The 27,370-nt window shown below is 53.0% G+C and overlaps 1 protein-coding gene across 10 annotated transcripts in view; it reads left to right on the top strand.

Moving 5' to 3' along the window:
* Positions 1–27,370, top strand: part of DLGAP4 (DLG associated protein 4) — a 155,724-nt gene that overhangs the window by 121,548 nt on the left and 6,806 nt on the right. For 7 of the 10 annotated variants that reach the window (XM_064729782.1, XM_064729784.1, XM_064729786.1 and 4 more), the window contains 2 exons: positions 25,400–25,761; positions 27,061–27,152. In XM_064729782.1, the coding sequence (XP_064585852.1) occupies positions 25,400–25,761; positions 27,061–27,152 (454 nt within the window). Of the gene's footprint in view, positions 1–24,950; positions 25,158–25,399; positions 25,762–27,060; positions 27,153–27,370 lie in introns of all 10 variants that reach the window. The other 3 variants (XM_064729791.1, XM_064729790.1, XM_064729792.1) reach the window with 1 other exon arrangement.

Genomic DNA, 27,370 nt, shown 5'->3' with positions numbered 1-27,370 from the left:
CCTTTTGGGTGTTCATCTGTGGGATGCTTTAATTCCTCTTTGTAGTGCATCAAGACTGATGAAATGTGCAGGTTAAGAGATACAAGAGAACATCTTCCGTGGTGTCCTCAGGGCAGCAACCAGCCGCTGCTCCCACAGGCAGCCAGCAACAGGATGAGAGGACACTGTCCTTAAGCTGCTTAGGTTGGACATTAGGAGGAATTTCCTCACAGAAAGGGTGGTCAGGCACTGGCGCAGGGACATGGTGGAGTCCCCTTCCCTGGAGGTGTGCAGGGAAGGACTGGCTGTGGCACTGGGTGCTCTGGGCCGGTGACAAGGTGAGGACAGGTCTCAGAGGTGTTTTCCAGCCCGAGTGATTCAGTGACAGCAGGAGCCGCCCGGGAGCCGGAGCTGGGAGATGCCCGGTGCCTGCTGGCGAGACGGGCCCAGGGCGGATTTCGCACGGGGGCGGTGTGCTGCTCCGGGGGCCGCAGCGGGAGGGGTCCCGGGGCCGGGGGATCCCGCTCGGCCCCGGGCGCTGCCCTGCCCCGGCCGCCGCCGGGCGCGCTTTGCGGCCGCCGCGCTTTGCAGCAGGGCCGTAGGGCGAGCTGAGCGCCGGCCGGGCCGCGCCGCTGCTGGGGCGCTGCCCGCGGGGCACAGCGGGGCCGGGTGAGCTCCGAGAGCGCTCTGTGCTGTGTCAGTGCGCAGGGACACGGCCCCAGGCTGTCACCCCGCTGTCCAGGGAAGGGAATGGGGCAGCCGGGAGAGGAGGGGCTCAGGGCTCGGTTTAGTTGACAGGATGATGTTCGGTCACAGGCTGAACTCAGTCTCAGAGGAGGCGGCTCAGGGGCCTCGGTCCTGGTTTAGTTGACAGGATGATGTTCGGTCACGGGCTGGACTTAGTCTCAGGGGTCTTTTCCAGTCTCATTGATTCTGTACCGGTGTGCTTTCCAAGGGGATGGAGGCGCTGTCCTTTCCCTCGGACAGCAGTGCCCGGCTGGCACCGTGTGCAGTGCCCACTGTGGCACAGCAAAGCAGAGCCCAGGCTCAGGAGCCTGCCTGAATGGAGCAGAAGCAGGCCAGCCATCGCTGCTGGTGGCAGCAGTAACTTTGAAGCACTGTTTGCCTGCTCCTGGCAGTGCTATTTGTGCGCTTACCTTTGATTTATATTTTTTTTGAACGGCTCTGAATATCTTGGGTGTTGGGGGAGGCAGCTCTAAAAATAACTTTAGAGGCTGGTTATTTCCAAAGCCATTTTTTCTGCTTCTGCCTGTTTCTTTCCCTTCTGTAGCTGATGGATTTTTCTACTGCTGCAAGGCCTGGTTCACAGAGGAAATCATGTTTTTTGCTCTGTGCTAGTTCTTGCTCTGTTAGCAAACATGCTCTGGGTGTGGGTGATGGTGTGTGCAGGCAGCAGGTGCATGTGATTGCAGATCTGGGTGAAGGAGCTGGTAAAGCAGGAACACGGGGTCTAGAATATACTAAAACATGAATCCAAACCTTTTGAAGGGTTTTCACCATTTGGAAATTGGAGCCACTCAGGTGCAGCTCTGCAGAAGCCGTGTGCCAAAAGCCGTGCTTGAACCAGCTGTGTTCAGAGGTGGCAGTGGCTTGAGGAAGTCCCATTGTCCCATTTCTCAGGTGTGTGCCACAGGATGGCTCATTTTTAATGGTGAATCCCAGCAAGAGCCCCTGTCACTGTTAGTGCCTTACCTCAGGTTCTGCTGCTGCATGTGAAATAACCTCACCTGACAGATGCAGGGGCTGGTACAAAGGTTATGTACAAAGACTCACTTGAATGGATTAGGACCAAAAACTGCTTCTGCAGAAATTGTTGAGGGCACCTGTTAAATCTAATTTGACCTAATTCTTATGGTGCTTTTCAGCATCTTTTTTTTTTCTAAGTGACTGTTTTGGGCAGCTGTGCCTCTTATCACAGAGCAGCTGCCAAGCAGATTGCTGCTCCTGCCTCCTCGTGCAATGAGGGTGCCAGGACCAGAGACCTGTGTGCTCTGCCTGCCCTGGCAGCATTGCATGCCTCGCTTTCCCATGGAATTGCAGGAGAGGAGCACAACAGGGCTGCTCCCAGGAGCTGTGGGAGGCAGCGTTTCCCGTGCAGGTTTAACCTCCAGTGTGCACAGAGTTGCTGTGCTCCTGTGGCTTTATTGGCTGCTCTCTCCTTGCTCTGGGTGCCCTGACTTTGTGCTGTGCCTCACACCTTCAAGCTTCCTTTCTTGGGAAGTTTGTGCTCAGCTTGTTCCCTCCTGCTGCAGCTTTTAGGCTTGGTTGAGAAAAGAAAACTCTGGTGAGTGTGCGGCATGTCACTGGTGTTTAATGGGCTGAATGCATGGCCACAGTTTAGGTGCCTCAGGCTGAGGGCCTGACTGTGGAACACTCCAAGCAGCTGCTCTCCCTGGGGAATTCCTAGAGCTGTGTGTTGGTTCTGGCCACTCTGGAGCAGTGGAGCAGCTGCCTGATCTGTGGGACTGCAGCGAGTGCCTCCTGACCAACCTGCGCCGATCAGCTGGAGTCAGACTTGGCACTGTCATGGTGCTGCTGGCTCTGCCTGAGATGGCTCCTTTGTGTCTCTCATTTGGAGGTTGAAAATAAATCAGAATAGATATTTAGAGGGCCCAGATCTTGTTCATGTCATCCATTCCAAACCCGGAGTGTGCTTCATCCCTGAGGGTGGAGCCTTGGCTGGCTGAGTCACTGTGCATTGGCGGCCTGGGCTGGGATTCTTTTGTGTGTGCCCCCGCACACGTGTGTGTGCTGATTGTGGAGGCTGAAAGCACCTCAGCTTGGGTGCTCTGCTCGAGCTCAAGGGCTGAGCAGGCTCCAGTGGAGAGGAGAACTCGACAGAGGGGAGCTGAAAAGTGATCTCTTGGATCCAGGCGTTCTGTGGACCTGGGGATGCAGCTAGTGGTATCCTGGTTTCCTGGTGTAGAAAGGATTTTACATATAGATATGGTTTGGGGTTCACCTAGCAAGCTAAAAGCAAGCTTTTTATTGTTACAGCCATGTCTTTTTTATAAGCTTCTCTTATTTCTGCTCATTACTATGGTTCCAGCCACAAAAGAGCTTTCTTGTTCTAATTGGCCTCCTCCTGTTTCAATTCAGTTGTGTTGCTGTGTCACCATGGAGACAGTCGTGATGTCACGAGATGTGGCATCACTGAGAAGTGGCTGGGAGGCAGTGGCTCATGTTCTCCCTCACCCCATCCATCCCAGTAATCAATAGCTGGAGCAGAAAGCAGAACAGCTCAATAGACTTCAGAGAAGATATGGAGCTTTGAAATGAGCCTGAATTACAGCTGTGATTTTAAGGCTGTTACCAGAGTGGTGGTGGCAGAAAAGATCTCATATACTCTCCTTCTCAAAACTGTCTCCATCTCCTCGTGTGTTGTTGAGCTCGCTTAAATTAACACCAGGAAGCCCCAGATGTCCAGCAGTTGCTGTGCTGTGGGCCCTGCTGTCAAATGCTTGTGGTGCTACAAACCCAGGCCCCCACTGGCTCACATCCTGGGCATGGTGCTGCTGGGCTGGGGACAGGTACACCGAGCTGTGTCAGCTCTGACAGCAGTCAGAAAAGCTGGTGTTGCACCAGGGTGTGACTTGGAAGAGCTTTTTTGGGGCCTCCTGCCTTTGCAGCACTCCTGAGGCAGCTGTGTCTTGTGTGAAAACTCACCCATGGGGTGAGCTGGGTGGTGAGAGCAGGAGAGCCAGCACAGTCTGTGGGAGCTCAGCAGAGACAGGGGTTAGCAGAGAACTGGGCTTGTTTCATGGCTTAATTCCACTCTGCCAAAACCAGGGCAACTTCCTGTTTCCTCAAATACCCTGATTTGTCACCAAAACACTGTGAGGGTGTATTCTGCCCTGTACAGTCTTTGCTGTGCATTTGTCTTCAGCTTTATCTTGTTTGAACTGTTTTGTAAGGAGTCTGGTTGAGAGCATGGCACGGTGTACTCGATCCTCTGCCTTGAGCTGTAATAGCCTACTCAAATATTAACTAACTTCCTCCTGATTAATGGGAGGCAGGCTGGTGTCAGTGCTGGCCTGGCAAGCAGGGAGCTGATGCTTTCCAGTTATCTCTTGGTTTTGTTAGAGGGCTTTGTCATACAAAGAAGCACAACACACAGAAGCTTGTTACCTGTAACTGTTCTGTTTGTAATGTCTGATATTGGGGGATGGACAAGCAGATTTCCCCTGTTTGTGGGGTGTCTCTGGGTGAGATTGGGGTGCTGTGTGCTGGTCCCACTGCTCAGCAGGGACCTGTGCATGGCACCTGCACAGTTTGGCTGGGGCTGCTCCAGGTTGTCATGTCTCAGGGTTGACACTTCCTTGGCAAGTCTATCAGCTCCCTTGGGCTTTGCTTGCTTTAAGCAACCTTGTATTCAGGCGGAAAGGACAGAACTTTGTGTAATGTGGAAGCTCAAACATGTTGACTTCTTCAGTGTGAGAGAAATTTTTGGCTGTTTTCCTGAAAAGATCAGAACTGTTTTCCAGCAGCTCTGCTGACAGACTCATCCTTACTTTATTTTTTTTTCCTAATTTTTCTTCTGGGTTGCTGGGTCTTCAGGATGAAAGGCTACAACAGCTCTTAGCATGAAGACAAAGGGGTTTTTTTACCTTGTCTGTTCTCCTGAAACATTTGATACATGTCCTGTTTAGGGGAAAAATGACTGAAAGGCCAGTTGCATTTGAATCATATTAATTTATACTGCTGCTGTTTTTAAAGTAGCTGTTGTCTGGCTAAAGATGCTAAAATCTGCTTTTTAACCAGCACTGCTTAGAAAAACAGAGGGCAGGAGATGTTTTCATTCTCTCCTGACTCTGGTCACATCTGTCCTGGTGGCTGCAAGGCCGTTCCAAGGCTGCTTGACTCTGCCTTCCAGCACTCGGGTTCCTGTAGAGGAGAAAACAACTGCCTGAAGGTCTGGGATTGACATTGTTTGTGGCTGCAGTGGGCAGACTGAGGCTGTTCAGGAGAGGAGTTAAAACCTCACCTTCAAACTGTGCATGCTTTGTAGGTTTAGCTATATTGTAGCATATTTAATATTTTCAGTGTGTGTAGTGAACTACAGCCACAGGGAAGGGTGATGAAGTTTCCCTTAGTACAGCAAAACAAGAACTTCCCAAGTATTTGGAGATTTCCATGAAAGGCTATGAGTAGGTTGCTTCCTGGAAGAGTAGGTTGCTTCTGTCCTTACTCATGGGCTTGTTTAAACAGTTAACTCATCAAATTCCTGTATTACATGAGCAAGTCACTGTGAAATGGTTTATTCTCTCAGAATAGGGCTGTGTGGAGTCCCTCACCCCCCAGGTTTGAGCCCTAGAGGATTTGCTGTTATCTGCTTTTCCTTGCAGGGCTGCACAGAGCCCCCTGGGCTGCAGTGCAAGTGTTTTACCTTGCAAATGCATTGGGTGATGTCCCTGTGCCAAACCCCTTCCCTCAGGACCTGCAGGTTCCTCACACCCCTCAGCTGAGTTCAGTTGGCCTCTGAAAAAGGAAAAGAAGGAAAGCCTGAGGTGCCAACTGAGTGCTTGAGGATGGGAACAGAATCATAAAACTTAATATTCTGTAAATTAATGTGGTGTTCTGCTGAGTTCTCTGAACTTCAGACCACTGTTCAAACCACTTTTAAAATGTCTTTGTAGAAGAGGGTCACCTGCAGGGTGGTAAACAGTGACTTGAAAGGGAAGAGTGAGTGGACACTGACAGTGCTTACAGAATAGCTGCAAAAATATCCACAATACAGGGAAATGGTGTTCTTGCCTGAAAGATAAATTATTGAAAATTGCTACAAGTCTCTCTGGGTATCTTCCCAGCACTGAAGTTTCCTTCATTCCTGCAGCAGGAGCTGGTTCAGGGTTGTGACACTGAGTGCTTGTTCAGATTGCAAGTCAAGAGATTGCTTGTCTCCAGGTCCTGGCTTGTAGCAGGCATCAAATTGTTGTGTGTGATCTCTGATAAAGGCTGTGAAACCAGAGCTGCCTGATCCTGTTGCAGGCATGGCCTTGTGTACTCATATACAGGTGCTGGCTCCTGCAAGCATCACCCAGAGATGGAGGCTAACAAATATGGGTTTGTGCTCAAAGCAAACAGAAGCAGAGGCTGCAGAGCTGGCAGATGAGTAGAAAAGTGAAGTTACTGAATGTGTGGAAGCCTCAGGTTCCCGTGTGGACAAGCTGCCACACAGAGCAGGGCTTTTCCCTTGGTGTATTTTTGCCTCTTGGTAACTGGTCTGTGAGTGGTAAAAGTAAAGAGAGTCCTTCCTGCTTTTTCATTGTCTGTGCTTCTCTAAGCCCTCAGCAGAAGGAAGAAAGCTCAGTGAGCCAAGGTACCTGAGCCTGAGCCCAGAGTGGCCAAGGGTGGCACTTGGCTGCTTTTCAGCCTTAAAGATCTCCTTGTCCAGCCAGTGACAAACTTCAGGCTGTGAATCACTTGTGTGTCAGTAATATTTGCATATTTTAGGCAGATTTGCTGCACTGTGTGTTGTGCAACGCTGTGAGAAACTTTGGAGCTCGGAGGGAAGCACAGCTGGCAGTGCTGTCAGACACCTCTGTGCTCCTGGTGCTGAAAGCTGAGCTGACAGTTTAACTCTCTTTGGGCTGACTGGTGCTTAATCCTCTTGGCAGGATTGCCAGGAACTTGGGAATGGCTGGGAAGCTGGGAAGCCTGCACACCTGGCCACAGGGACAGGGCAGCCTGGGCCAGTGCAAGGTGTGTGGGATGGATGACCTGCAAGGTTCCTTCCAGCCAGATCTTCTGGGATTCTGAGTAAACTCCAGAAGCCATAGCCCTGTGCCCAGGTTTCCCAAGTCCTTTGAGGTTTTCCTGGAGAGGGGATGTATTCAGGGGGAGGCTGGTCTGTGCTGGTTTGGGGATACCTGTGTGTGCACACCTGAGCTCAGTTGTTCTGCACCTTCTCTCTGTGCACTGAGCTTCGGGTTTCCAGCAGATTTCTTTATTTGAAGGGGAGGTGGCTGCTGTTCAATTGGCCTCCTGTGCTGAGGTTCTCTGAGCCATCCATCTGTAGCACAGCTGATTCCTGCCAGAGCTGGCCCTGCTCTTGGACCATGGTTCTTCTGGCTGCCTGCATTTGGAGCTGGCCTTGTGTAACTCGTCGAGGTCCAGCGCACAGGCTCGGAGGGCTGCCAGTGGAGTTCTCTTGCTGGGAAGCACTGACTGCAGTTCTGAACTCTTGGTTGCTGTTTTCCTCCATCTCTAAGTGGGGAAGGTCAGAGTTGGGGTTTTCAAGTAGCTACAGTCAGAACTGTGGGAAGGAAATAGTCCAGCAGAGAGCTGCTGAAGGGGGAACTCTGCATGTTCTGCAGTGGAACTTGTGCATATGGGAACTCTGGTCTCTGCATGGTTTCTGCATGTTCCAGTAACTAAAAACTGAAGGTAGAACTCCTTTTTCCTCTTGCAGGTGAGATTTATTAACAAAATGTCTTAGCTGGCTTTATGGTGAACTCTCACTGATAAGACAAGCAGGTGAATTTCCTTAGTGAGGAGTTTCTGACTGGGAGGTCTGATTTGTCTAGTATTGATAAAGCACAGTGCTTAACACCTCTGAGCTACTACCTGATATCCTGTTAGGCACCAAGGCATGAAAATCTGGGCCCATGTTCTCCTATGGGAAATGACTCTTCAAGTGCTGTGGTTCCAGCTCTGCAGCTGCTTTACAGGGTGTGCTGGTGCTGTGGTTGTTTCTGGTCTTGAGGGGCAGCAGGTGCTTGTTGCTCACCTTGGTGGGCTGCACAGAGATCCCCACAGTACTTACTGGCTGGAAGGGGAACAGGGATGGATCATCTTAATGGAGGGAAACCTACACTTAGTAGTGGTTTGGGAGTTTTTGTGGTGTGCTCTCTCTCCAGAGTTTCAGGTTGAGCTTTCTTGTTTGCTCAGTTTGTCTTCTTGTTCCCTGGTACCCTCAGGGAGCCAGCAGGTCAACATCCCTCATGCAGGGGGATCCAGTGGGACATGGCAGGACAAAGTCTGGCTGAAGCCTGCCACAGCCAGGCTGAGAGCTTCCACACTGCAGGAGCAATTATTGTTCCTTGGCATTGCTCTTTGCACTTTATGGCTCTTACACCTAACAGTAACTGAGGATTGTCTGACCCTTGCAGAGAACATACGGTGTATGGGGAAATCTAAATAACTGGAGGCTTTTGAAACTCCTGGCATCTGGTGTGCAAGAACCAAAGCCTAAAGCACAGTGCTTCATTCTGGCAGGGGCTGCTGAATCAAACCAGAAAGCTGTTCTCTGCTTGGATTCCTGAGAGCATTATTCCTCTGATAACAGCCTGGATGAGGAAGTGCAGGATCATTTGCTCACAAGAGCCCCTCTCTAGCTTTAGAAAGTGCTGTTGTGCCTGCCTCTATGTTCAGAGTGCTCCCTGTATTGAGGAGATGGGGCACAGGTGTCCTGGGGTGCAGCTGAAGGAAGAAAAGGCAGCCTGGTAAGGCAAGGCTTCCAGCCATCATGTGAATTTATACCCTGTTAAAATTTCCCCTAAATCATGTTTGTGCTACAAAATCACAGCAGAAGTGAGCAAAGAGAAAGCTCAGACTGAAGTCTGTAAGAAATTTCAGAGAGCTTTTTGTTTAGAAGGGAGTGCTCAGTGTCCCAGTCCCTTCTTGGCCACTCCCTGAAATGCTGTGTGCAGATCTGTGCCTGCAGATCTGGTGTGCACTGGTGCCCCTGTGGGAGATTTACCAGCTTGGCCAAAACTCCCAGCAGAGTTGTATTGAGATGTTTCCTTCAGCCCTGCCATAGCACTGAACTGTGTCCCTGAGCTCTGAACAGGGAGCACATCTGAAACACTCCAGCTGAACAGTCCTGGGGGAGACTCTGTTGTGCCAGGCACATGTGCTGCCAGACAGCAGCCTGAGAGGCTGTGCTGGATTTGGGATGTCATCCTGCCTTCCAGGACAGCTGGTGCTTAACCTAGTACTGATATTTGTATTGTAAATTGGGGCGTGCTTGGTTGGGTTCCAGACCTAGAGAAACCAGAAGGTACCTGGATGCTCTGTCCCTCATGAGTGGGATGTTAACAGAGCTCAGACCTGAGCCCCCATGGCCCCACAGTGGGGTGGGGCTGTGTGTCCATCTGGCACCTGGCTGTGGGCAGGGGCTGCTCAGCACTGAGGGAGTCAGGTGCAGGTGGGAGCAGAAGGGCCCTGGCTCTGCTGTGCCAGCTCTGCTGCTGTCCCTGTGCCTGTGACACTGTGCCAGTGCAGAGTGTAAGCACAGTTTTATGTTGTGTATTGTGCACCCTAATCCTGGGCTATATTTTCCATTTTTCCTTTGAGCTCAGCAGTTCTGGCTGCTATGCTCTGTCCATGGGTGCCATCACAGGAATGCTGGCTGTGTTACCTTGTGCAGAACACCTGTGTTGGTGCTGGAGCCCTGCCAGCACTGCCTGCCTGCCTGCTGGGAGCTGCCAGGGCAGAGACATCCTCCTGCAGCCAGGACGCTGTGCTGGCACCGGCTGTGGTGGCCTGCTGTGGCTGAGGTGACTCACTGCTGTCACACCCTGTCCCCACGGATAAGGCATTCCTGCTACAGGGAGAAGGAGGCCCAGCTTCCACCAGGCTCTAGAGCAGCTGAGTCAGATGTCTTGCCAATTAATGTAATTAGCAATTAGCTGAGGAAATACCTCCTGTAACTGTCTCCTCAGTTGTGTCTGTAAGTGGCCAGAGTAGGAGGGGACGGTCCTGTGGTACCCAAGGGAGGTGGCACCCCACAGATTCTCCCAGGCATGTTGCTGCAAAGCTGCTGACATTGCAGTCCATGGAAATTTCCTGGTGGAGATGATGCAAACTGCTGTGAGCTTGCAGTGAAATAACCCTGCAAGGGCTCTGCTGCTCCCACCAAGCCTACTCACATCCATGTTCCCACAATTAGATAACTGGCCACGCATCTGTTTACAAAGCAGTATCCAAAATAATGCGTTGCTGTTCTGTTTCCTCAGCTGGGCTCTGTGTCATGGTTACAGCTAAAGACTAGTATTGAATCTCTTGCTAAAAAGGGGTTGTTAGGTTTTTTTTCCTGTGGCTGCTTTAATGCAGAACTGTCTTCCCCATCTCAAGCCTTGGGCTTGTAGGTATGAAGCCTGTCTGCTGTCATCTCACAGGCATCCTGTGTCTGCTGCATGTCTGGGACAGGAATAGAAACACCCCTGAGGACAGGATTTGCTGGGGTGATGGTGCTGCTGGGGGCACCAGCCGTAGCATCTGGAGAATGGCCACTGTGGGAAGGGCTGGCAGAGCTGCTCTGCCTCCCTGAAAGGCCACAAGAGGCTGATCCCAGAGCAGCTGGCACCTGCAGTGGGTTTGGGATGCTCCTGGAGCAGGTGGAGCCCCACCCAGCAGCAGTGGGGCAGTGGCTGCTTTGGGCCCCACACGTTTCTGGGGTCCAGGATCTGCCAGCTCTTCACCAGCCCTGTGCCATTGGAAACAAGAGAAGTCAGATGTGAAAATTAATGCTCTTATTCATTGATGTCCCACTTCTTTGCCTCCTTCAGTTTACCCTTAATTTATCTCCAAAAGCATTTGTGGCTGGTTTTGGCCTTGGAAAGGCTGTTGGATAAAGGGCTTTTTTTCACTCACTATCACAGAGTGACAGAGCTGAGAGCAGACTTGTTTAGGTGTATTGAGGAGGACAGTTATTCCTGCAGATAAGCTCCAAGTCTCCAATAGCCGGGGCTGCAGTGAGAGTTTAAGCCCTCTCTCTTTCCAGCACTGGACTTCTCCCTGCTGGATCAGCCTCTTGCTGACAGCAAGTTCACCGTGTTGGTGCTGTCTGGCTGCCAGAGCCCTACAGAGGAATTGTGTGCTGGAGTCATCCTGTTCCACTGACCTTCATCTTCAGTCAGTATCTGCTGTGCCTGTCTTGAGCCTTCTGACAGGGCCCAGATCCAAGAAACTTGACTGGGCAGCTCTTCCTCTGAGACTGGGCCTCTGCTGCATAAACAACCCCGATGTTTCCTTGAAAGTGCTTTCCAGGAAAATGTAGCAGCAGGGATACACTGGGTTTGTTTCCCAGTGTGCTGTCCCAGACATTAGAAGTGACCCCAAGTCCCTGTACAGGTGACACTGGGACCGCTGTGTGTGCTGAGGGTCCTGCCTGGATATGCTCTGTGCTCCCCCCTGCAGTGACAAGGGCAGAGCAGTGTCCTTCTGTCCTTCCATGTGCCCCCACTGTGGCTCCATGTTCTGGAGCATTTTGCCATAGTCTGATGGAGGATTCCTCCTGGCAAACAAACCCCTTGAGCAGGCAGTTTGTGACCTGCTCCTTGGTGCCACCCTCATATCCCACAAGCTCAGTGCTGCTCTGGGGCTCTGTTGGTGCTCACTCTTGGGTTATTTTTGGCTGGTGACTCTTGTTTCACGAGGCCACTTCAGGTGAAAGCACTTGCTGGACTGCCCCCAAGTAGCTGACACAGTCAGTCTGTCCTGGGAGGCCACAGGAGCTGTTCTCAGCAATGCCTTGGAGCTGAGCACAGCAGAGGCCGGGCTGGTGGCTGCCCTGGAAAGGCCTGCATCCCAAGATTGGCATCTCACTGTTCCTAGGAATGTCATCCTCCAGCTGGTCTGGGGGTTGGACAACTGGCATGACAAGGAGTGGCTGCTTGAATGCAGTAATGCATTCCAAGTCTAAAATTGTTCCCAGGCCAAGTGTGGGGAGATGGCCAAGTGGAGGAATAACTGCAGCCTTGGGCAATCTTTGCAGTTTGGCTGGGATTTTCAGAGAAGTGTAGAGATGGGATTTTTCCTGGAGAACTGATGGCACCATCTTTTCCTTGGTGTGTCAGCTCTTGGTAATCAGGTTTTAGAAATCTTAAGCTGGTTCTTTCCAAAACCGTGTTGGCCTTGGTTGGGTGAGGAGGTGTCTGCAAGGAGCAGTTTGGTTTGTTGCTCCATCTGCCCTTGCAGGAGGAACTTGCCATGTATGCTTTGGAGCAGGAGCTGCCTGGGACCTGGCTGGGAGCAGGGGAAGGGATGGGCATGGTTAGAGCATCACCAGCCTGCTGAACCTCTCAGTGCCTTCAAAGGCTGTCACACAGCTCTTGGGCAGGGTTGTACCTCTGCAGACCTGTAACCAAAGGCCCATAAATTCCTATCTGGAATGTCCCTTACTGATGTTTTCTGTTAAACTGAGTCCAGCAGATCCCATATTTTTGCTGTGGCCCCACTGTGCTTCCTGGTTAGGTCACTTCAGAACTGACAAAGGGTTTGTTTGGAGCAGGGGCTTTGCATTCCTGAGAAGCTCAGTGCTCCTTGTGGTGCCTGCTGTGGGTGCAGGTGCCTCAGAGCACCTGAACGTGCTGGGAGGGAGAGCTGAAGGTGAGCAGGAGGAGGGAGCATTGTGGATAGGCTTCTTTCAAGGCTGCTCTTGGTCTGTTCAGAGCTCCTTGGACTATGGAATAGCTGGGCTGGTGTGTTTTCCAGCAGGCTCTGGGAGACCAAGGGAGCACTGTTTTGTGGGAAGGTCCCATTGCTGTGCTTGAGCAAGGAGTGGCTTCTTCCAAAGACACCTCTGGTGTTAGCTGTCTCTTTCAGGAGCACCTTCAAAACATGATCTGCCTGGATCATTCTCATCACCTTCCTTAAACCACTCTAAATCACTTGTTACCTATCCTGCCATTCACCCTCTACCATCCAGTGCTGAGCACTGATCAGGAAAAGCCAAAATGCCTCTCTTACCTGCTGGTTGGTACTTGGTGCTTACAGGTGAAGGGAGGAAGGAGAAAAGCTTCCTGGGAGGAAGCTTTGTGGAATATCCTGCAGAACACCCTGAGATTTCTGAAATTGGTGTGGATGGTTTTTTATTTTGTAGCTGAAGTTACACAACTGCTAAGTTGAAAGGAGAGGAGATCACTCATTTAGAAACAGGAATAAATATAAGCAAGGTGGGAAATGAAGCCAAGAAGGCTTTTGGCAATAACTGCCAAGGCAGGAGAATGGTCTGTTCCCCAGTGAGCAGGTTCCTGAAAGCAGCAGGGAGTGCTCTGGTGACGTTTAATGCTGTTGCTGGAGGCTGGGCTTTACTGATAACCCTCCTTGGAAGGCCAGGGAGTCATTGTCACATCCTGAATTCCAGACAGGGGACAGGAGGGAGTAGGTCCCAGTGCCATGGGAACAGCATGACTAACCAGTGCCTTCAGCTGTGTGGCCTAGAGCTGAGTCTGGTCCCTGGCTGTGCTGAGCAGAGCTGGGCTCTGGCCTCTCCCTTGTGTCCCTTTCCTGCAGAGTCTCAGATCCTCAGCATTCCTTCGTGGCAGGTTCTGCAGGCTGGAGGGGCTGGGCTGTGGGCAAACAGGTCCTGCACCCCTGAATCCACACTGCTACCCATACTTGTGGCTAAGTGGTGGTCTGGGCTCTGAACTTGAAAGCTTCTGGGGACTCTCGAGGCCTGTGAACCAGGAGTGTGGTGCTTTGGAGCCTGCAGGAAAAGCAGAGTGAGCTGTGAACATGAGGACCTGGTGGTGCTGGGAGCTTTGTAGGTCACAGGTACTGGAGCCCCAGACAAGGCTCTGCATGCAGGCCTGGGGTCTGCTGTGCTCTCTGATTTCAGAGCTGGGGGTGCACAGTGGCTCTCTGGTCAGTCCTGCTCAATGCCTGAAATGAGGTGTTGCAGAAAGTGCTGGCTTTGCTCTGGATACCCCCTCCCTTGGGGCACCCATTGTTCAGGGACTGCTTGTGATGCTTGGAATTCTCAGGTACTCAGAGCTGGGCACTCTTGGCCTCTGGGAGAGCAGCGTGAGCAGTGGCACTGGGGACACACAGCTCTGCTCCTCTGTGTGCCTCTGTCACCAGGGAGGACAGCTCTGTGCTCTGCAGCTCCGTGGTTGGTTCAGGTGGGAGCCCTGGGCAATCCAAGCAATGAGCACAGCTTTCCAAAGCTTCCTAGCACCTACCCAAAGGGAATAAAAGGTTGGAATATTTGTTTAATTGCCTGCTCTGAGTCTGAGGACTTCCCTTCCTCTCCAGATCAGACCAGACTGTGCTGCAACAGCTGAACCACTGTCAAATTTAATGCTAATGGAGAGGGAGCAGCTTGCTACAGTCTTTTCTGTGCTTGTTCATGTGATTTTTTTTTTAATCTTATGGATAATGCCATGTTAAACAATGAAATAGAATATGGAGTAGCTTTCTCTAACATGCAAAGCTTGTCCTGTGCCTCAGCCAACAGAAGTTTCCCAGCAATTTTGACTTTGATTCTTCACCATTAGCATAATGTTGCCACATCTTGGTTTGTACATACTTAAGGGAGGAAATAGCTTCAACTGGATCTGGCTATTAAAGCCTCTTGATGATTGTAGCTTTGAAGATGGAAATCTTGGGTGCTGGCTGCCTGACAGCCACTGTCCAAGTGGAAAGAGTGTTGACTAAAGGCTGGAATTTTTCACTCTGAGTTGAGTCCAGCTTGATGCCTTCCCATGTCCCAGGTGCAGAGTTTGCTCAGTGCTGTCTCCTCAGCTGCTGACACGTCTGCTTTCCCTGGCCCCATGGCTACAGGGTGGGGTTTGTTTTCAGCTTGCAAAGAATCCCTCGTCATCTGGGTGTGGGGAGGGAGGGTTTTTATAATGTCCTGGGAAAACCACCTCTGCTGCTCCTCTGGTGGCATCACTAAATGCTTGTCCTTGCCTAAAACAGTGGAATATCTTCCCATGAGCAAGGGAGAGCAGCAGATTTCCTGCATCAGGTAAAATTTGGGATACAGTAACTGAAAACGGTGATACAAATCCTGATGCTGAACAAAGTGATGGAGAAATTAATTCTTACCTTGAGGGTGGTTTTGTTGGCAGTGATGGGGGCAGTTTCTCAGGATTTTAGGTGGGCTGCAGGACTGTTGGTTACTTGTGTTCTGGGGGATGCAGCAATTCCCTGGGAGCCCCATTTGTGCTGGGGAGCTCAGTGATTGCTGCCATCAGCACAGGCCTGCTCCTGTTATCACACTCTGTGCTGACAAGCTGCTGGCTGCCATCAGTGTTTTCAGCACCCTCTTGGCCAGCTCTTCTGTGAACAGTGTTTAGTGGCACACTTGAAATGATGGTGACCCCTCCACCCTGCTTCCAGGACTGTCCATGAGTGGGGATGTGCCAATAATGCCTCAGCAGCTGGGCAGTGTTTGCAAAACCTTCCATGGACCCCACTGTGGGCTTGGTTGTCCCACAGCTTTGGGGGTGATTCTGCTGTAGGGGAGCAGCTCCAGGAGCTGTCACAACGTCCTGGGGTTGGCTCCTGGTGGGCTGGGGAGGTGCCTGGGCTGAGAGGAGGCATTGGGGAGTCTCAGTGCTGTTCAGCCATGCTGGGCTGGCACTCTCACCCTTCTGAGATGGGATATTGCACCTGCTGTTGTGCTCCAGGTGCATCTCTGTGCCTGTGCATGGAGAGCTTGAGCTGTGTCTCCTGTGACACGTGAGCAGATGCTTGGGAGTGACTGGATTTGGGCTCCAGCAATCAGCATAACCTAAAATAGCTTGTTTCAACTGCTGAGCTCTGACACAGATAAGAAGAGATTGGGTTTGCCATGGTTTCCAGCCATTTCTGGCCATATGGATTTTGACTGGCTGTGACTTTGAGGAGGTGTGTTGAGATTCCCTGGACTTCTGCAGTGGCAGGGAAGTGAGTTAAAAGCATCCACATATGCCATCCTCCAAGGGATGTGGCAGTGCTTGAAGTGAAGAGATGGTGAAGGGAGAGGATATTTCATGCAGTGCATCATGAGCTGGTGGAACTTACTTCTGCAGGAGATTCTAGAAACTGCTAGCTTGGAGAAAAACTAACAAGGGCTCCCTAACTGCACTAAACATGGATGATTAATGCTGATACCCTCGGTGCACTAGGAGTGGCTGCAGCACTGGGTGCATGGAGGATTTGCCATCATTCCTTACGTGCCTCCTCCCAAAACATCCCCTCCTCCCTGCAGCTTGCTGCTTTGCAGAGCAGCTGGAAACCATCCCACGTGGAGGAGGGATAGGGGAGCAGCCTGTGACCTGGTGGCACTGGCTAATTCCTGTCTGGTTCACATTTATGCCCTAATTCCATGTCTGTGCTGGATAACCCTGGGCAAACCTTGCAGAAAGGGCAGCATTAAACAGGGAGAGGGACACAGGGGCTGCTCACTGCTGTGGGACAGCAATCCTGTGGCACCCAGTTCCCCTGTCTGCCTGCTTCCATGGTCTGGCATGTCCTAGAGACACTCAAGCCTGCAGAGCCCAAAGCAGCCCAGACACAAAGCTCAGAGTGCAGCTGGCAGAGCAGACCCTGCAGCTCCAGAGTGACAGAATCAACATTTTGGGCCTGCCACTCAATGTTTAAAAGTGTTTAAAAGCAAGGAGGGATGGAGCCTGCCTGCAGTAAGTGCCACTCCTGGGAAATACTCTCTGGAATGCAATCTCTACATATCTCCAGCTGTGTTTTCCCTCTCCTGTTGTGCTGGCAGGTCCCTCTTGTCTCTGAGCTGCTGCTGTTAGAGCTGCCCTGGGCACTGTGTGTGTGCTTGAGTCCAGTGGACACTCCTTGTGCTGCTGCTGAGCTTTATTTGCCACACCTGGATGAGATGCTGCAGGCACAGGACCCTGCATCAGGCAGGTGAAGTGGATGATGCTTCAGTGCACCAGCAGAAAGGATTGCTCTTGTTGTGCAGCACCTTTCAGCACAGCTTGTCTCACTGGCTGAGGGACTTGTGGCTGGCACATGGTCACTAAGCTGTGCTCCATGGAGGTCTGAAGTGGTCCTGGTGTCTCCTGTGAGTGGTGGGTGCTGAGCTGCTGGGCAGGCTCTGTGAGGGGCTGTGTGCCCCAGTCTGTCCAGTCCTGCATTCTCTTACCTGCAGGAAGGTCCCTGTGCCCTGTTCAGTGCCAGGGGCTGATGGAAGTGTCTGCTCTCCCTAGAAATGCTCTGTGGCATGGGTGGTTCAGAGCTGAGCCTGTGCAGATGTGTAGGCAGGGTGTCTGCAGGGCTTCCTTGCCCTCTGCAGAGGCAGGAAAGCAGCAGGGTGGGTTCTCTCTGTTCTCCCATGTTCCACTTGTGTGCACAGAAAGGTTCCAACCCCTCCATCCTGGTGTCCCCACTGCTGCAGCCAGGGAGCTGCTCCCTCCCCCTGTGCTGCCAGGGCTCAGGGCAGGGGCAGAGCCCCCTGGAGCTGGGAGTGAGGAGGGCCTGCAGGGAGGAGGAGTCTGTAGCAGACAGGCTGTGGGTGATGCAGCAAGTCCTGGGTCTCACAACTTGGTGGCTCCTTAATACTGTGGGACCCCATTTCTGCATCCTCTGCACCAAGGCCAGCAGGGAGGAGTGGTGTGGCCTTAAAGCCCAGCTGGGCTCCTGTTTCTGGAGCTTTGTACTCCTACAAAACCTGCCATGAGATCAGAATTCCCGTGGCCCTGCCCCAGGGCCTCTGCCCACCATGCTGTGCTGCAGGGTGCCCGTGTGCAGGATGGGGAAGGGCTGTGCCTGGGCACCAAAACTGAGCTCCAGGCCTGCCTGGTGGGCTCCCAGCTCCTCTGGCAGCCCTGGCTGTGCTGGAGGAGTCACTGGTGACTCCCTTGTGCCCACCTGGCAGGACAGTGCAGGGTGCACAGCAGGAGTGTGGTGCTGATCAGAGATGCCAGGGCTCCCACTGGCTGTGCTGCTTCACCCCTTCAGTGTGAAAAGCCTCAGCCCTCATTAGTGAGGGTTTTGAGGGGATCAGCCCATCCTGAGGCCCAGCACAGAGCAGAGGAGCTGAACTGATGGAGCATCCCTTCAGCCCAGCCCCTCTGTGGGAGAAGTGTGTGCCAGCACTGAAGGGGCACTGAGCTGGCAAGGTGCCCTCCCTGGGGCTCAGGGACCCATATCCCTGGGGATCAGACACCATCCCTGGGGATCAGGCACCCCCACCCAGAGATGCAGGCTGCTCCTCCTGGCACCAGCTCATGGCTTTTCCCCTCCCAGCTGGTGACTCCTTGAGGCAATGGTTGGGCCTGGGGGCCTTGCTGGTTGTTGATGGGTTCAGCCTGGGGCAGGGAGAGGCAGGGAATGCTCCTTTGGGTGCTGCCCTGGGCTGGCTGGGCTGGAGACCTGTCTGAGCCCTCAGGACAGAGGGGACACTTGCTGGATGTGTGGTTGGAGCAGGGTGGAGCTGCTCACCATGGCTTCAGCTCGCTTCAAACCCCCTGACATGGCTTTGGGGAGGGTGGGGAGCCATGCCAGTGTCTCCTGTGGCACACACAGCAGCCCCAGTGTCAGCTGCTGCAGCTGCCTTTGGGAGTGCCTGTGCAGCATCTGCTGTGTCCCTGCTGACTCTGCAGCAGGCCCTGCTGCCCAGATCTGCCAGGAGCCAGCACTGTGAGGTACCCTATTTTTAACCCCAGCATTCTTGGGGTGTGTCTTCTGTTGCTTCATGCTTCTTTTAAATTGCTGACCTTCTACAAGTGGCTTTTTTTTTGTAAAAAAGCAACCTGCTTTGCCTTCCCAGTGTGATAGTTCTCAGTATATCAGTGCTTATTATCATTTCTGTGCTCAGGAATTCCAAATTGGAGCATCTCCATGATGCTTAATGATTGAAAAATCCAAAGTCCCTCGTGGAAAGAGTTCACAGCCCTCAGCCTTTCTTTCTCTGGTGAAAGTTCCCTCCCGAAGCACAGGGATGGGTCTGTGGTTGGATCTGTGATTGGACCTGGCTGCTGGGGCTCATGCAGCCCTGAGTGCCCCTGTGGCTGCCCAGCACCCCTGGGCACGCTGTGGGTGGCTCTGAGGGGAGCAGGGCTGCAGCTCTCACTGAGGGCATCTCAGAGAGCACAAATGGCTGTACTGAGCATTTTGTGGCGCATTTCTGCATGAGAGCTCTACTGTTGGCCTACAGACACAGCTGATGTTCAGAGAGAGCCTTTGCTTCTGACTGCAACATTTGAGAGCTACTCCCTTGAGTTTGAAGTCCTTTCTGTGCAGATGTGTCCAGTTCCTTCATTGCAGTGATGCACAGGAACGTGCTGTACTTGGAGTGATGGAGTGCAGGGCAGTTCCTTTTTCCTGACACCAAGTACCAGAAGGACACATGGATGATAAAATACTGTGCTGCAGCAGAGCCTTTGGGGTGTGCAGGGGGACCTGAGCAGGAGCAGGGCTAACAAACCTCTCCCAGCCATGGCCGTGTGCTCCTGCAGCAGCACCTGGGGGTGCCTCCCAGGGCAGCCAGGACCTTGGCACAGGGGTGCCAGTGCTGGGACAGCCTCTCTGCCTGCTCAGGGGGGGCTTGCACGAGGCCCTTTGCTTAAAGCTAAGAACTTATTTCTCTGTGTAACAAATGCCAGATTGCTGAAAGGCAGTGTGCCAGCCTGGTACCAGCTGTGCCAGGCAGCTGCAGTGAGGGATGCCAGCTGTGTAGGGTACCAGCTGTGCCAGGGGAGCTGCAGTGTGGGTACCAGCTGTGCCAGGGAGCTGCAGTGTGGGTACCAGCTGTGCCAGGGAGCTGCAGTGAGGGGTGCCAGCTGTGTAGGGTACCAGCTGTGCCAGGGAGCTGCAGCGTGGGTACCAGCTGTGCCAGGGAGCTGCAGCGTGGGGTACCAGCTGTGCCAGAGAGCTGCAGTGAGGGGTACCAGCTGTGCCAGGGAGCTGCAGTGTGGGGTACCAGGGCAGCCGCAGTGAGGGGTGCCAGCTGTGCCAGGGCAGCTGCAGTGTGGGGTACCAGGGCAGCTGCAGTGAGGGGTGCCAGCTGTGCCAGGGCAGCTGCAGCGAGGGGTACCAGCTGTGCCAGGGAGCTGCAGCGTGGGGTACCAGCTGTGCCAGGGCAGCTGCAGTGTGGGTACCAGCTGTGCCAGGGAGCTGCAGTGAGGGGTACCAGCTGTGCCAGGGTACCAGCTGTGCCAGGGCAGCTGCAGCGAGGGGCTGGGTGGAGGCTGCTCCCAGAGGAGCCCCTGTGGGAGCAGGGGCACTCAGCAATGGCATCTCCCCTCTCTGTGCATTTCCCACCAGTGAATTGATGCTGTTCAGGGGGAAATAGCCACTTCCCATGGGTCAGGAAAAGTGTCTGGGGTGTCGTTCTGAGTGAGGGCTGCTCATCTGCTGTAGCTGCTGGGAACAGCTGCAGTGGTTGGAGTGACACTTGTGCCTTGGAGGGGCAGGGTGTGACCCCAGCCTGCTGCCCCTCTGTCCCTCTGCTGTGCTCCCTGGCCCTGCTGGGCTTCTCCTGCCCCTGCAGTCCCTGTGGGGTCAGGGTGTCCCGTGGCACAGCCCAGGGCCTGGCTCTGCCCTGGCAGCAGGAGGATTCCATGGTGGGAGAGGTGACCAGCCTGCAGAGGTGCCCTTGTCCCAGCTGCCATTCCAGCCATGCTGGGGCTGGGACCTGAGTGTTGAATTTCTCCTCTGACCTCTTCAGAAGTACTCGAGGTGTCTGGGCTGGGTTTATGCAGGGCTGTCCCAACAGGTGAGAGGGCTCTTCCCTGGTGCTGCTGCCTGGGAGGAGCTCCTGGGGAATTCTCTGTCCATTTTCTGTCCTCTGACTCACAAGCACAGCCTGGCTTGTGTGTGGGCTCTGTGACAAGCAGAAGCAGCTGGTGAAGTGTTCCTGGTGCTCCTTGGGATCATCTGAGAGTTACAGGGCTCTGCTGGGCTGGTCCCTCTGCAGGGCTCCATGGCACCGCCACGGAGGTGGCACGTGGTGGCACATGCTCTGGGAGCTGCCTGTGCCAGGGTCACCCTGCAGCTGGGAGTGAGGGCCCAGAGCCCTGTCCTGGCTGCCACAGCCCACTCGTGTGTGTCTCTTACTCAGTGTAGTATCCAGGTGAGGTTTGTAGTTTTTCAAAGATCACTGTAGTGAGATTGACAAAGGAAAAGCACTGAGGTAGGAGGTATTTATAGCATTTCCATAAACTGCCTCTCTGAACAAATGCTGTCACTTGACTTTGTTTTCTGGGAGTTGTTTTGTTCACTGTAAAACTTCTTTTAAATCTCCTCCAGCTCTCTAAAGACATTCATTCTGTCAGAGCAGGAGGTGGCACTTCACAGGCATTTCCCATAGAAATACATGGGAGCCATGTGATTTTTCACATGGGCAGATAGTGATAGAACAAGCAGGAATTGTTTTAAAGAGGTGAGATTTAGATTAGATATTAGGGAAAAGTGATCCTTGTGAGGGTGGTGAGGCCCTGGCACAGGGTGCCCAGAGCAGCTGTGGCTGCTCCATCCCTGGCAGCACCCAAGGCCAGGCTGGACAAGGCTTGGAGCACCCTGGGATAGTGGAAGGTGTCCCTGCCATGGCAGGGATAGGAAAAAGATGAGCTTTAAGGACCCTGAACCCAGGCTTCTATGATTTCTGACTTCGATGATTTTCCTCTTGACTAACAAAATGTGGTTAGGATTCTCAGCAGTGTCTCTAACTGGTGCAGGTATCTTGACCCTCAGTGGGCAGAAGAACAATCAGGTCTGAAGTGATTCTTGTGACCCATAAAATCAATGTATCCATATTGTCTTGGGTATGAATTGTCACTGGGGCTCATTTTCACTTGGACTCTCTACAAAGAAAACATCCTACAGTTCATTACAGCTCCAACCTTGAAGTGTTCCTGAAGCTGATGAAAATCAGAGGTCAGGTCACTTGGAATGCAGCTGTTCCAGTTCCCTTTGCTGTTGGAAAATGCCTCCCAAAGCAGCTCCTTCCAGCCAGGACACCCTGAGGCAAAGGCCAGCCCAAAGCCCTGCAGCTGGGATCTCCAAGGCAATAATGCCACTGATGCCGTTTGCTGCAAGATTATTCTATGGCTGTTTTATTTAAAAGGCAAATGAGCTTGCCTTGTAGGAGAGATTATTTCAGTGTTCTGCTTTCTGTGTGAGGAAATGAGGTCGTTACTGCAGCCCTTCCCGAGGGGAGAGGGGGATGCATGGAGCAGGACAGGGACAGCAGCCAGCCCTGATGGTTGAAGGCAGGGGAGCTCACCTCCTCAGCTGACTCTGGCTGGGGCCTTTGAGGTGATCTAACAAAAATAAGGATGGTTTGAGAAGGTCTTTGAAGTTCCTGGAAGGATTGGAAATGTCAGCAGGCTGGCACTTGAGGCCAGACACACTTGAGGGCAATGGTGGTGCTTAAATCTGAGCCCAAATCCCTTGGCTGTGATCCTGGTGGTGCTGCCAGGTACTGAGCAGGTACAGCCTGGTGGGGGGAGCTGGGGCTGGAGTTCACATCCTCTTGTGACTCTACTTTTAGTCCTGCAAGAAGCAAACAGCTCTGGAAGGAGAGGGAGAGGAGCCCAGCATGCCCAGCTGGGGTTTGAGGCTGCAGAGGACTCTCCGTGTAAGGCTCTGCAAGCAGCTCCCCTGCCCAGGGCTGCATCTGTGGGCATTGCCCAGGCCCCTGAGGGCAGGTGCAGGGTGCTCATTTGGAAGCATGCTGCTTTCTAAAAATAATTACGGGAGAAAGATTCTAAACAAACATCCTCCTCCCCAAAATCAATCATCCACAGCATGCTGTGAATTCCAACTGCTTGCTGAAATAAGCCTCAGAAGATCCTGTGAGCAGGAAGAGCCTAGTGCTGCAAAACTGGAAGCTTAGCATGACTTCCATGTTCTCCTGTTGTTCCACACCTTTTTGGAGCAGGGCTGATGTTCCCAAGCAAACTGAGCTGATGGTCCTGCTCCAGTGCCCACAGGAATTGTAGTTCTACATTGCAGCACAAGCTGTGACCTCAGTAAATCCAGAGCAGATCATGGCTGCTGAGCTGGAGCCTTGTGGAGGGGCAAGTCAGCAACTGGAATGCTCCTGACTGGTGGGTTGGCCTCAGAGCCAGGAGGGAATGCTGCCTGCTTCTCCTGTGGAAGCACTGCCATGTTCTTGTCTTCCTCAAGGTTTGTGTTCTCCCCCAGGTGCAGGAAGCACTGACCCTTGGTTCAGTGTTGTGCTGAGGGCCAAGGACAGGCTCTTCTGGAGGGGCTTGCTCTGACTTTGGGTTTTGAAGCCCATTCTAAGGTGTGGTCTCTGAGATTGCTGGGCACTCAGAAGTCCTGTTTTACGTTTGCAGAGGGCTTCAGTGGGGTTAATTTGCAATTGCACTAACTAAAGCATTCCCAGTTGTTCAAAGCTCCTGATCCTTTTGTGTTTGTCATTTGCAATATTTCTTAGAGCCTTAGCCTTACTTTAGTAGCTCAGGCAGTGAACCCTTTGAGCACAGATACATGAACAGGGCTGTGTTTTGTTGCTCCTGGGCCTTTTCCTTCCAGCAAAGCCTGTGCTGCCCTTCAGCCAAGCCAGGTGGCACAAAGGGATCCCAGGAACATGCCAAGGTTCCTGTGGTTTCCCCCTTCAGCAGAGCAGCACAAACAGTGTCTGTGCTGTCTCTTGGTAGGTGGACAATGACTTTGGGTCTGGCTTCCTGGCCTTGGACCCCACTGATGTGCCCCAGAAGCTCTGTGCTGCTGTGCCCTGCCCTTGTTCTGCCTGGCCAGGCTGTTCTGTGGCAAACAGCCACCAGTGTCCTGTCCCCAGCCCTGGCAGTGCCCACTGGGGAGCTGGGCTGGGCTCATGGTGGCCGTGCCAGCCGAGCCACCAAGGGCTGGCCAAGCAGGATGGTGGCACAGGGGCTGTGGGTAGCAGGGCACCCTGGGCACTGTCCCTGGAGAAGAACAGGGGCCACGTGGAGGGATTGAAGTGAAGGGACATGTGGCTTTCAGCTCTGCCAGGTGGGGTGGCTCTGGCAGTGGCTGCTGGAGCCCTGGTGCAGTAACAGAGAAACCTTTTGAGTTGTTTTGGGGTGTAGGCACAGCTGATCCAGGGGTGCCTCTGCCATGACTCTGCTCAGGCTGCTCCTACACTGCTCCATTGAGATGGGCACTGTGAGTCAGGCCCTGAGACTGGGCCAGGGAGCTGCTGCTGGAGGTGATGCTCCACATCAGGCACGGGGACTGTGCTCTCCCCTCACTGTGTGAGGCAGAGGGTGATGGCTCTTGCCATCAGGACACTGCTCACTGTGCTGACTTGGTGGAGTGGCTTGAGGGAACTGGGATGCATTGGGTGCTCTCTGAGCTCCTGTGCAGATGCAGGCAGCCCTGCACAGGCCTCTCACTTCTCCTCTGCCAGCAGCACCATTATGGTGCTGCTCAGCATCTCTGGGCGCAGAAACCCTACTGGAAACACAGATCTCCTCCTCTGTAATTCCTCCCTTTTAGGTCCTCCTTTGAAGTGGAGCTTTAGCTCTTAATATGGTAAATAGTGGGATGTGTGAGTCCACAGAGTGTCAGTGAGGCTCCTGGGGCACAGGGAACGTGGCTCCCAGGGATGCTCAGAACTGCCATGGCTCTGCTGGAAATGGTGTGGAGTGGGGAGTGACTGCAGAGCTCTGGGACTAAGGAGGCTGCTGGCAAGGGCTGGGGTGTGTTATGGATGCAGGGGAAAAGCAGTTTGGGATTGCACAGGACTTAATGGCAGGAGGGATAAGAGTCTAGTCGTAGGATAAGAAAGGGAGTTTGGTGACTTGGGGAGGACTGAGTGCAGGGGTAGGAGGGGAAAGGGGGTCAGGTGTGTGTTTGGCCCTGCCCTGCCCACTGCAGCCTGTCCTGCATGCACAGCACCTGCAGTGGGACTGTGGCCTCTGGGGCCTGTATATCCTGGGCAGACTGAGAGCCTAAACATGGCTGCTGCAGCATCCACATGGATTTTACTTGCATTTTACATGTATTTCCACTGGTGGGCTTCCATCCTGGCTAGCCAGAGACAGGAGCAGGCTGGGACTGTGGCTGTCCAGGTTTGTGCAGCCAGCCATGTATCTATCCCTACAGGTGTGTGTTCTGTATCTGCTGGGCACACGTCCCCAGCCCTGCTGCCACTTGGATCTGGGGCCATGGAGTAGCAGCCTCACCACTCTTGGGCTGTTGCATCCAGATAATGCCTTTTCTTCTGGCATGGAGCATTTGGGCTTGTCAGGGGCTTCAAATGTGTGTTCCTGCCATCAACATCTAACAAATTTTATGGCTTCTTTCCATTTTTATAGGAAAAACCATCACCCTGATCCAGACATTGAAACTCGTCAACTGATGGGACAAAGAGCTGAGACACTTGGCTGTACTAGGACACTAAAACATAGGGTTTAGCCAAAGAATATTTCCCCACTGTGGAGGCTTACACCTGCCAAGCCCTGTAGCATTCTTGGGAGGCTTTTCTATCCCTCTTCTCCATTTCCAGATTTCCACACATCATGGTATTCCTTTTGACTTCTTTTGCAAGCTAGCTCTGGCTCTGCCTTGGCTTCCCCTATGCTTTGGTGTGGGTCCCCAGCGTGAGCTGCTGCCTGTGGGCTGGTTCTGCACCTCTGCCTCCAGCTGCTGCTCGGAGGCTCCTCTTGGATGTCGTGACTGACCTGCTTTTTCTCTCTCTTCCACTGTATCTCTTTCCCTCCAACCTGTCTCCTGCGTTCTCCGTTGTCCCCCTCCGTCCCTGCAGGTTCATCATGCCTAGTGGCATATAAAAAGACTCCACCTCCCGTCCCACCTCGGACCACGTCCAAGCCCTTCATCTCTGTCACTGTGCAGAGCAGCACTGAGTCAGCCCAGGACACCTACCTGGACAGCCAGGACCACAAGAGTGAGGTCACCAGCCAGTCGGGGCTCAGCAATTCCTCAGACAGCTTGGACAGCACCAGGACACCCAGCGTCACCAGGGGCAGCGTCGTGACTGCAGCCAGAGACACTCCAGAGTTACCTCAGAAAAATGCAACTTTGAAAAGTGACAAAGGGACTCTGACTAACGAAGAGCCTAAAGTGGAGAATATCCCCAAAAGAAAGCTATCATCTATAGGAATACAAGTATGGAATAGTTTGTTCTCCTTTGTCCCAAGGAATGTCCTTGCCCCATCCATTTAGCATGTGCCTTTGCTGTGAGCGGCTGTGCATCTGAGCTCACTTAGAATAGCAAGGGACACTCCCTGCCTTGCCTGTGTTCCCAGGGTGAGAGACAGCAGCACTTTCCCTTAACAGCCCAGAAAGGAGCAAGCTCTTTTAGTACAAATTTGAAAGTTTTCTAGAGTAGAGGGGCTGTGTTAACTGGACGAGTCCCTCTGAAGAGGCCTTCTGCTGCTGGTCTGCCTGTGCCCTGTACTCTGTGTTGCTTCCAATCAGTCTGCTTCTTGTCCATCATGGTTGTAGGGACAGTTCTCCCCTGAGAGGTGGGCCCTTCTGCTTGATGTCCATGTGGGAAGGGCTGCTGCAGTGCCAAATGGCCCAGGGCTGCAGGCATGAGTGTGCAATTCCTTGCTACCCCATGTTCCCAGCAGGTTGATGTTTCCCTTGCTGGAAGCATTTAACTGTGGGAATAGATGGAAGAGAGCTGTGGATAAAGCAGTGAAATGAGAGCCCAGTGAGTAGAGTAAATTATTGCTTTAGTCAGCAGAATGCATCCTCTGGGCCTGTGCCTTCCTCTGGGACAGGTTTCTCAGTCACAGGTGGCTGTGAGCTCTGGTTCTGTCCCAGGTGCTGGTTACCAGCAGAGGGGAACTTGGGCAGCTCCAAGTGCAGGGTCTGAGCTTTGAGCTGTTCTGTGTGTGCTGAATGAGTTCTCCATCAGCTTTGCAGCAAGGCCAGCTCAGCACAGGTGACAGGGAAGGGCTCTCAGCAAGGCTGGTGGGACAGAGCACCTGAAGGGCAGTGAGGGGAGGGAAACCCACTGGAGAGGCTGACTGCCTTCCATTGCTTTTCCTTTTCTGAGCTGGTTCTTAAGTCACCTGGATTTCTTTCCTAAAACCTTCTAACCCTCTTATCCAGAGCCATGGAGGGTGTCAATCCCTGGGAGAGAGGCTTTGCTGTCAGTCTCAATCACCTTGCTGTGCTCCCTTGGATGCCATGGTCCCTGACTGTGTGGAGTGGCACAGGGACAGTGCCCCAGCCATGCAGAGCCCAGGGCTCCTGGCACAGCAGCCTGGCAGGACACAGCCCTGTGTCTGCTCCCGAGGTGGGAGCAGAGCTGGGCAGGAGCCTCGTGCCCGTCCTTAGCCAGCCCTCCCGTGTGGTGTCAGCCTGCTCTGTGTGTGCACACTCCTGCTCTACTAACGTGGATTGCAGCCACAAGTTCTTCTGTCTGTTTTTGTCTGTGTTTTTTTGTTCAATAAGGTTGACTGCCTTCAGCCAGTGGCAAAAGAGGAGCCTCCTCCACCAGCCACCAAATTCCAGTCCATCGGGGTACAGGTAGAGGACGAGTGGCGGTAAGTGAGACACAGCTTGTGCAGTTTCCTTTTCTTTTAAATTGTGCCTCCCCCACTTGTGCTTAGACCTTCTGCCCTGCTTTGTGCCAGTGAGTGATGTTGAATGGGGCCCACGGAGAGCTCTTCCTCCACAGTGCACACCCGCTGCAAAAAGCATTTGTTCTCTAACAGCCAAATCAATGGGAGCTTGAAATTAAATCAAAAATTAAAAAATTCCA

Source organism: Zonotrichia leucophrys, chromosome 20 (assembly GCF_028769735.1).
Source record: "Zonotrichia leucophrys gambelii isolate GWCS_2022_RI chromosome 20, RI_Zleu_2.0, whole genome shotgun sequence".
NCBI classification, from domain to species: Eukaryota; Metazoa; Chordata; class Aves; order Passeriformes; family Passerellidae; genus Zonotrichia; species Zonotrichia leucophrys.
This window is presented reverse-complemented; position numbering and strand designations above follow the sequence as displayed.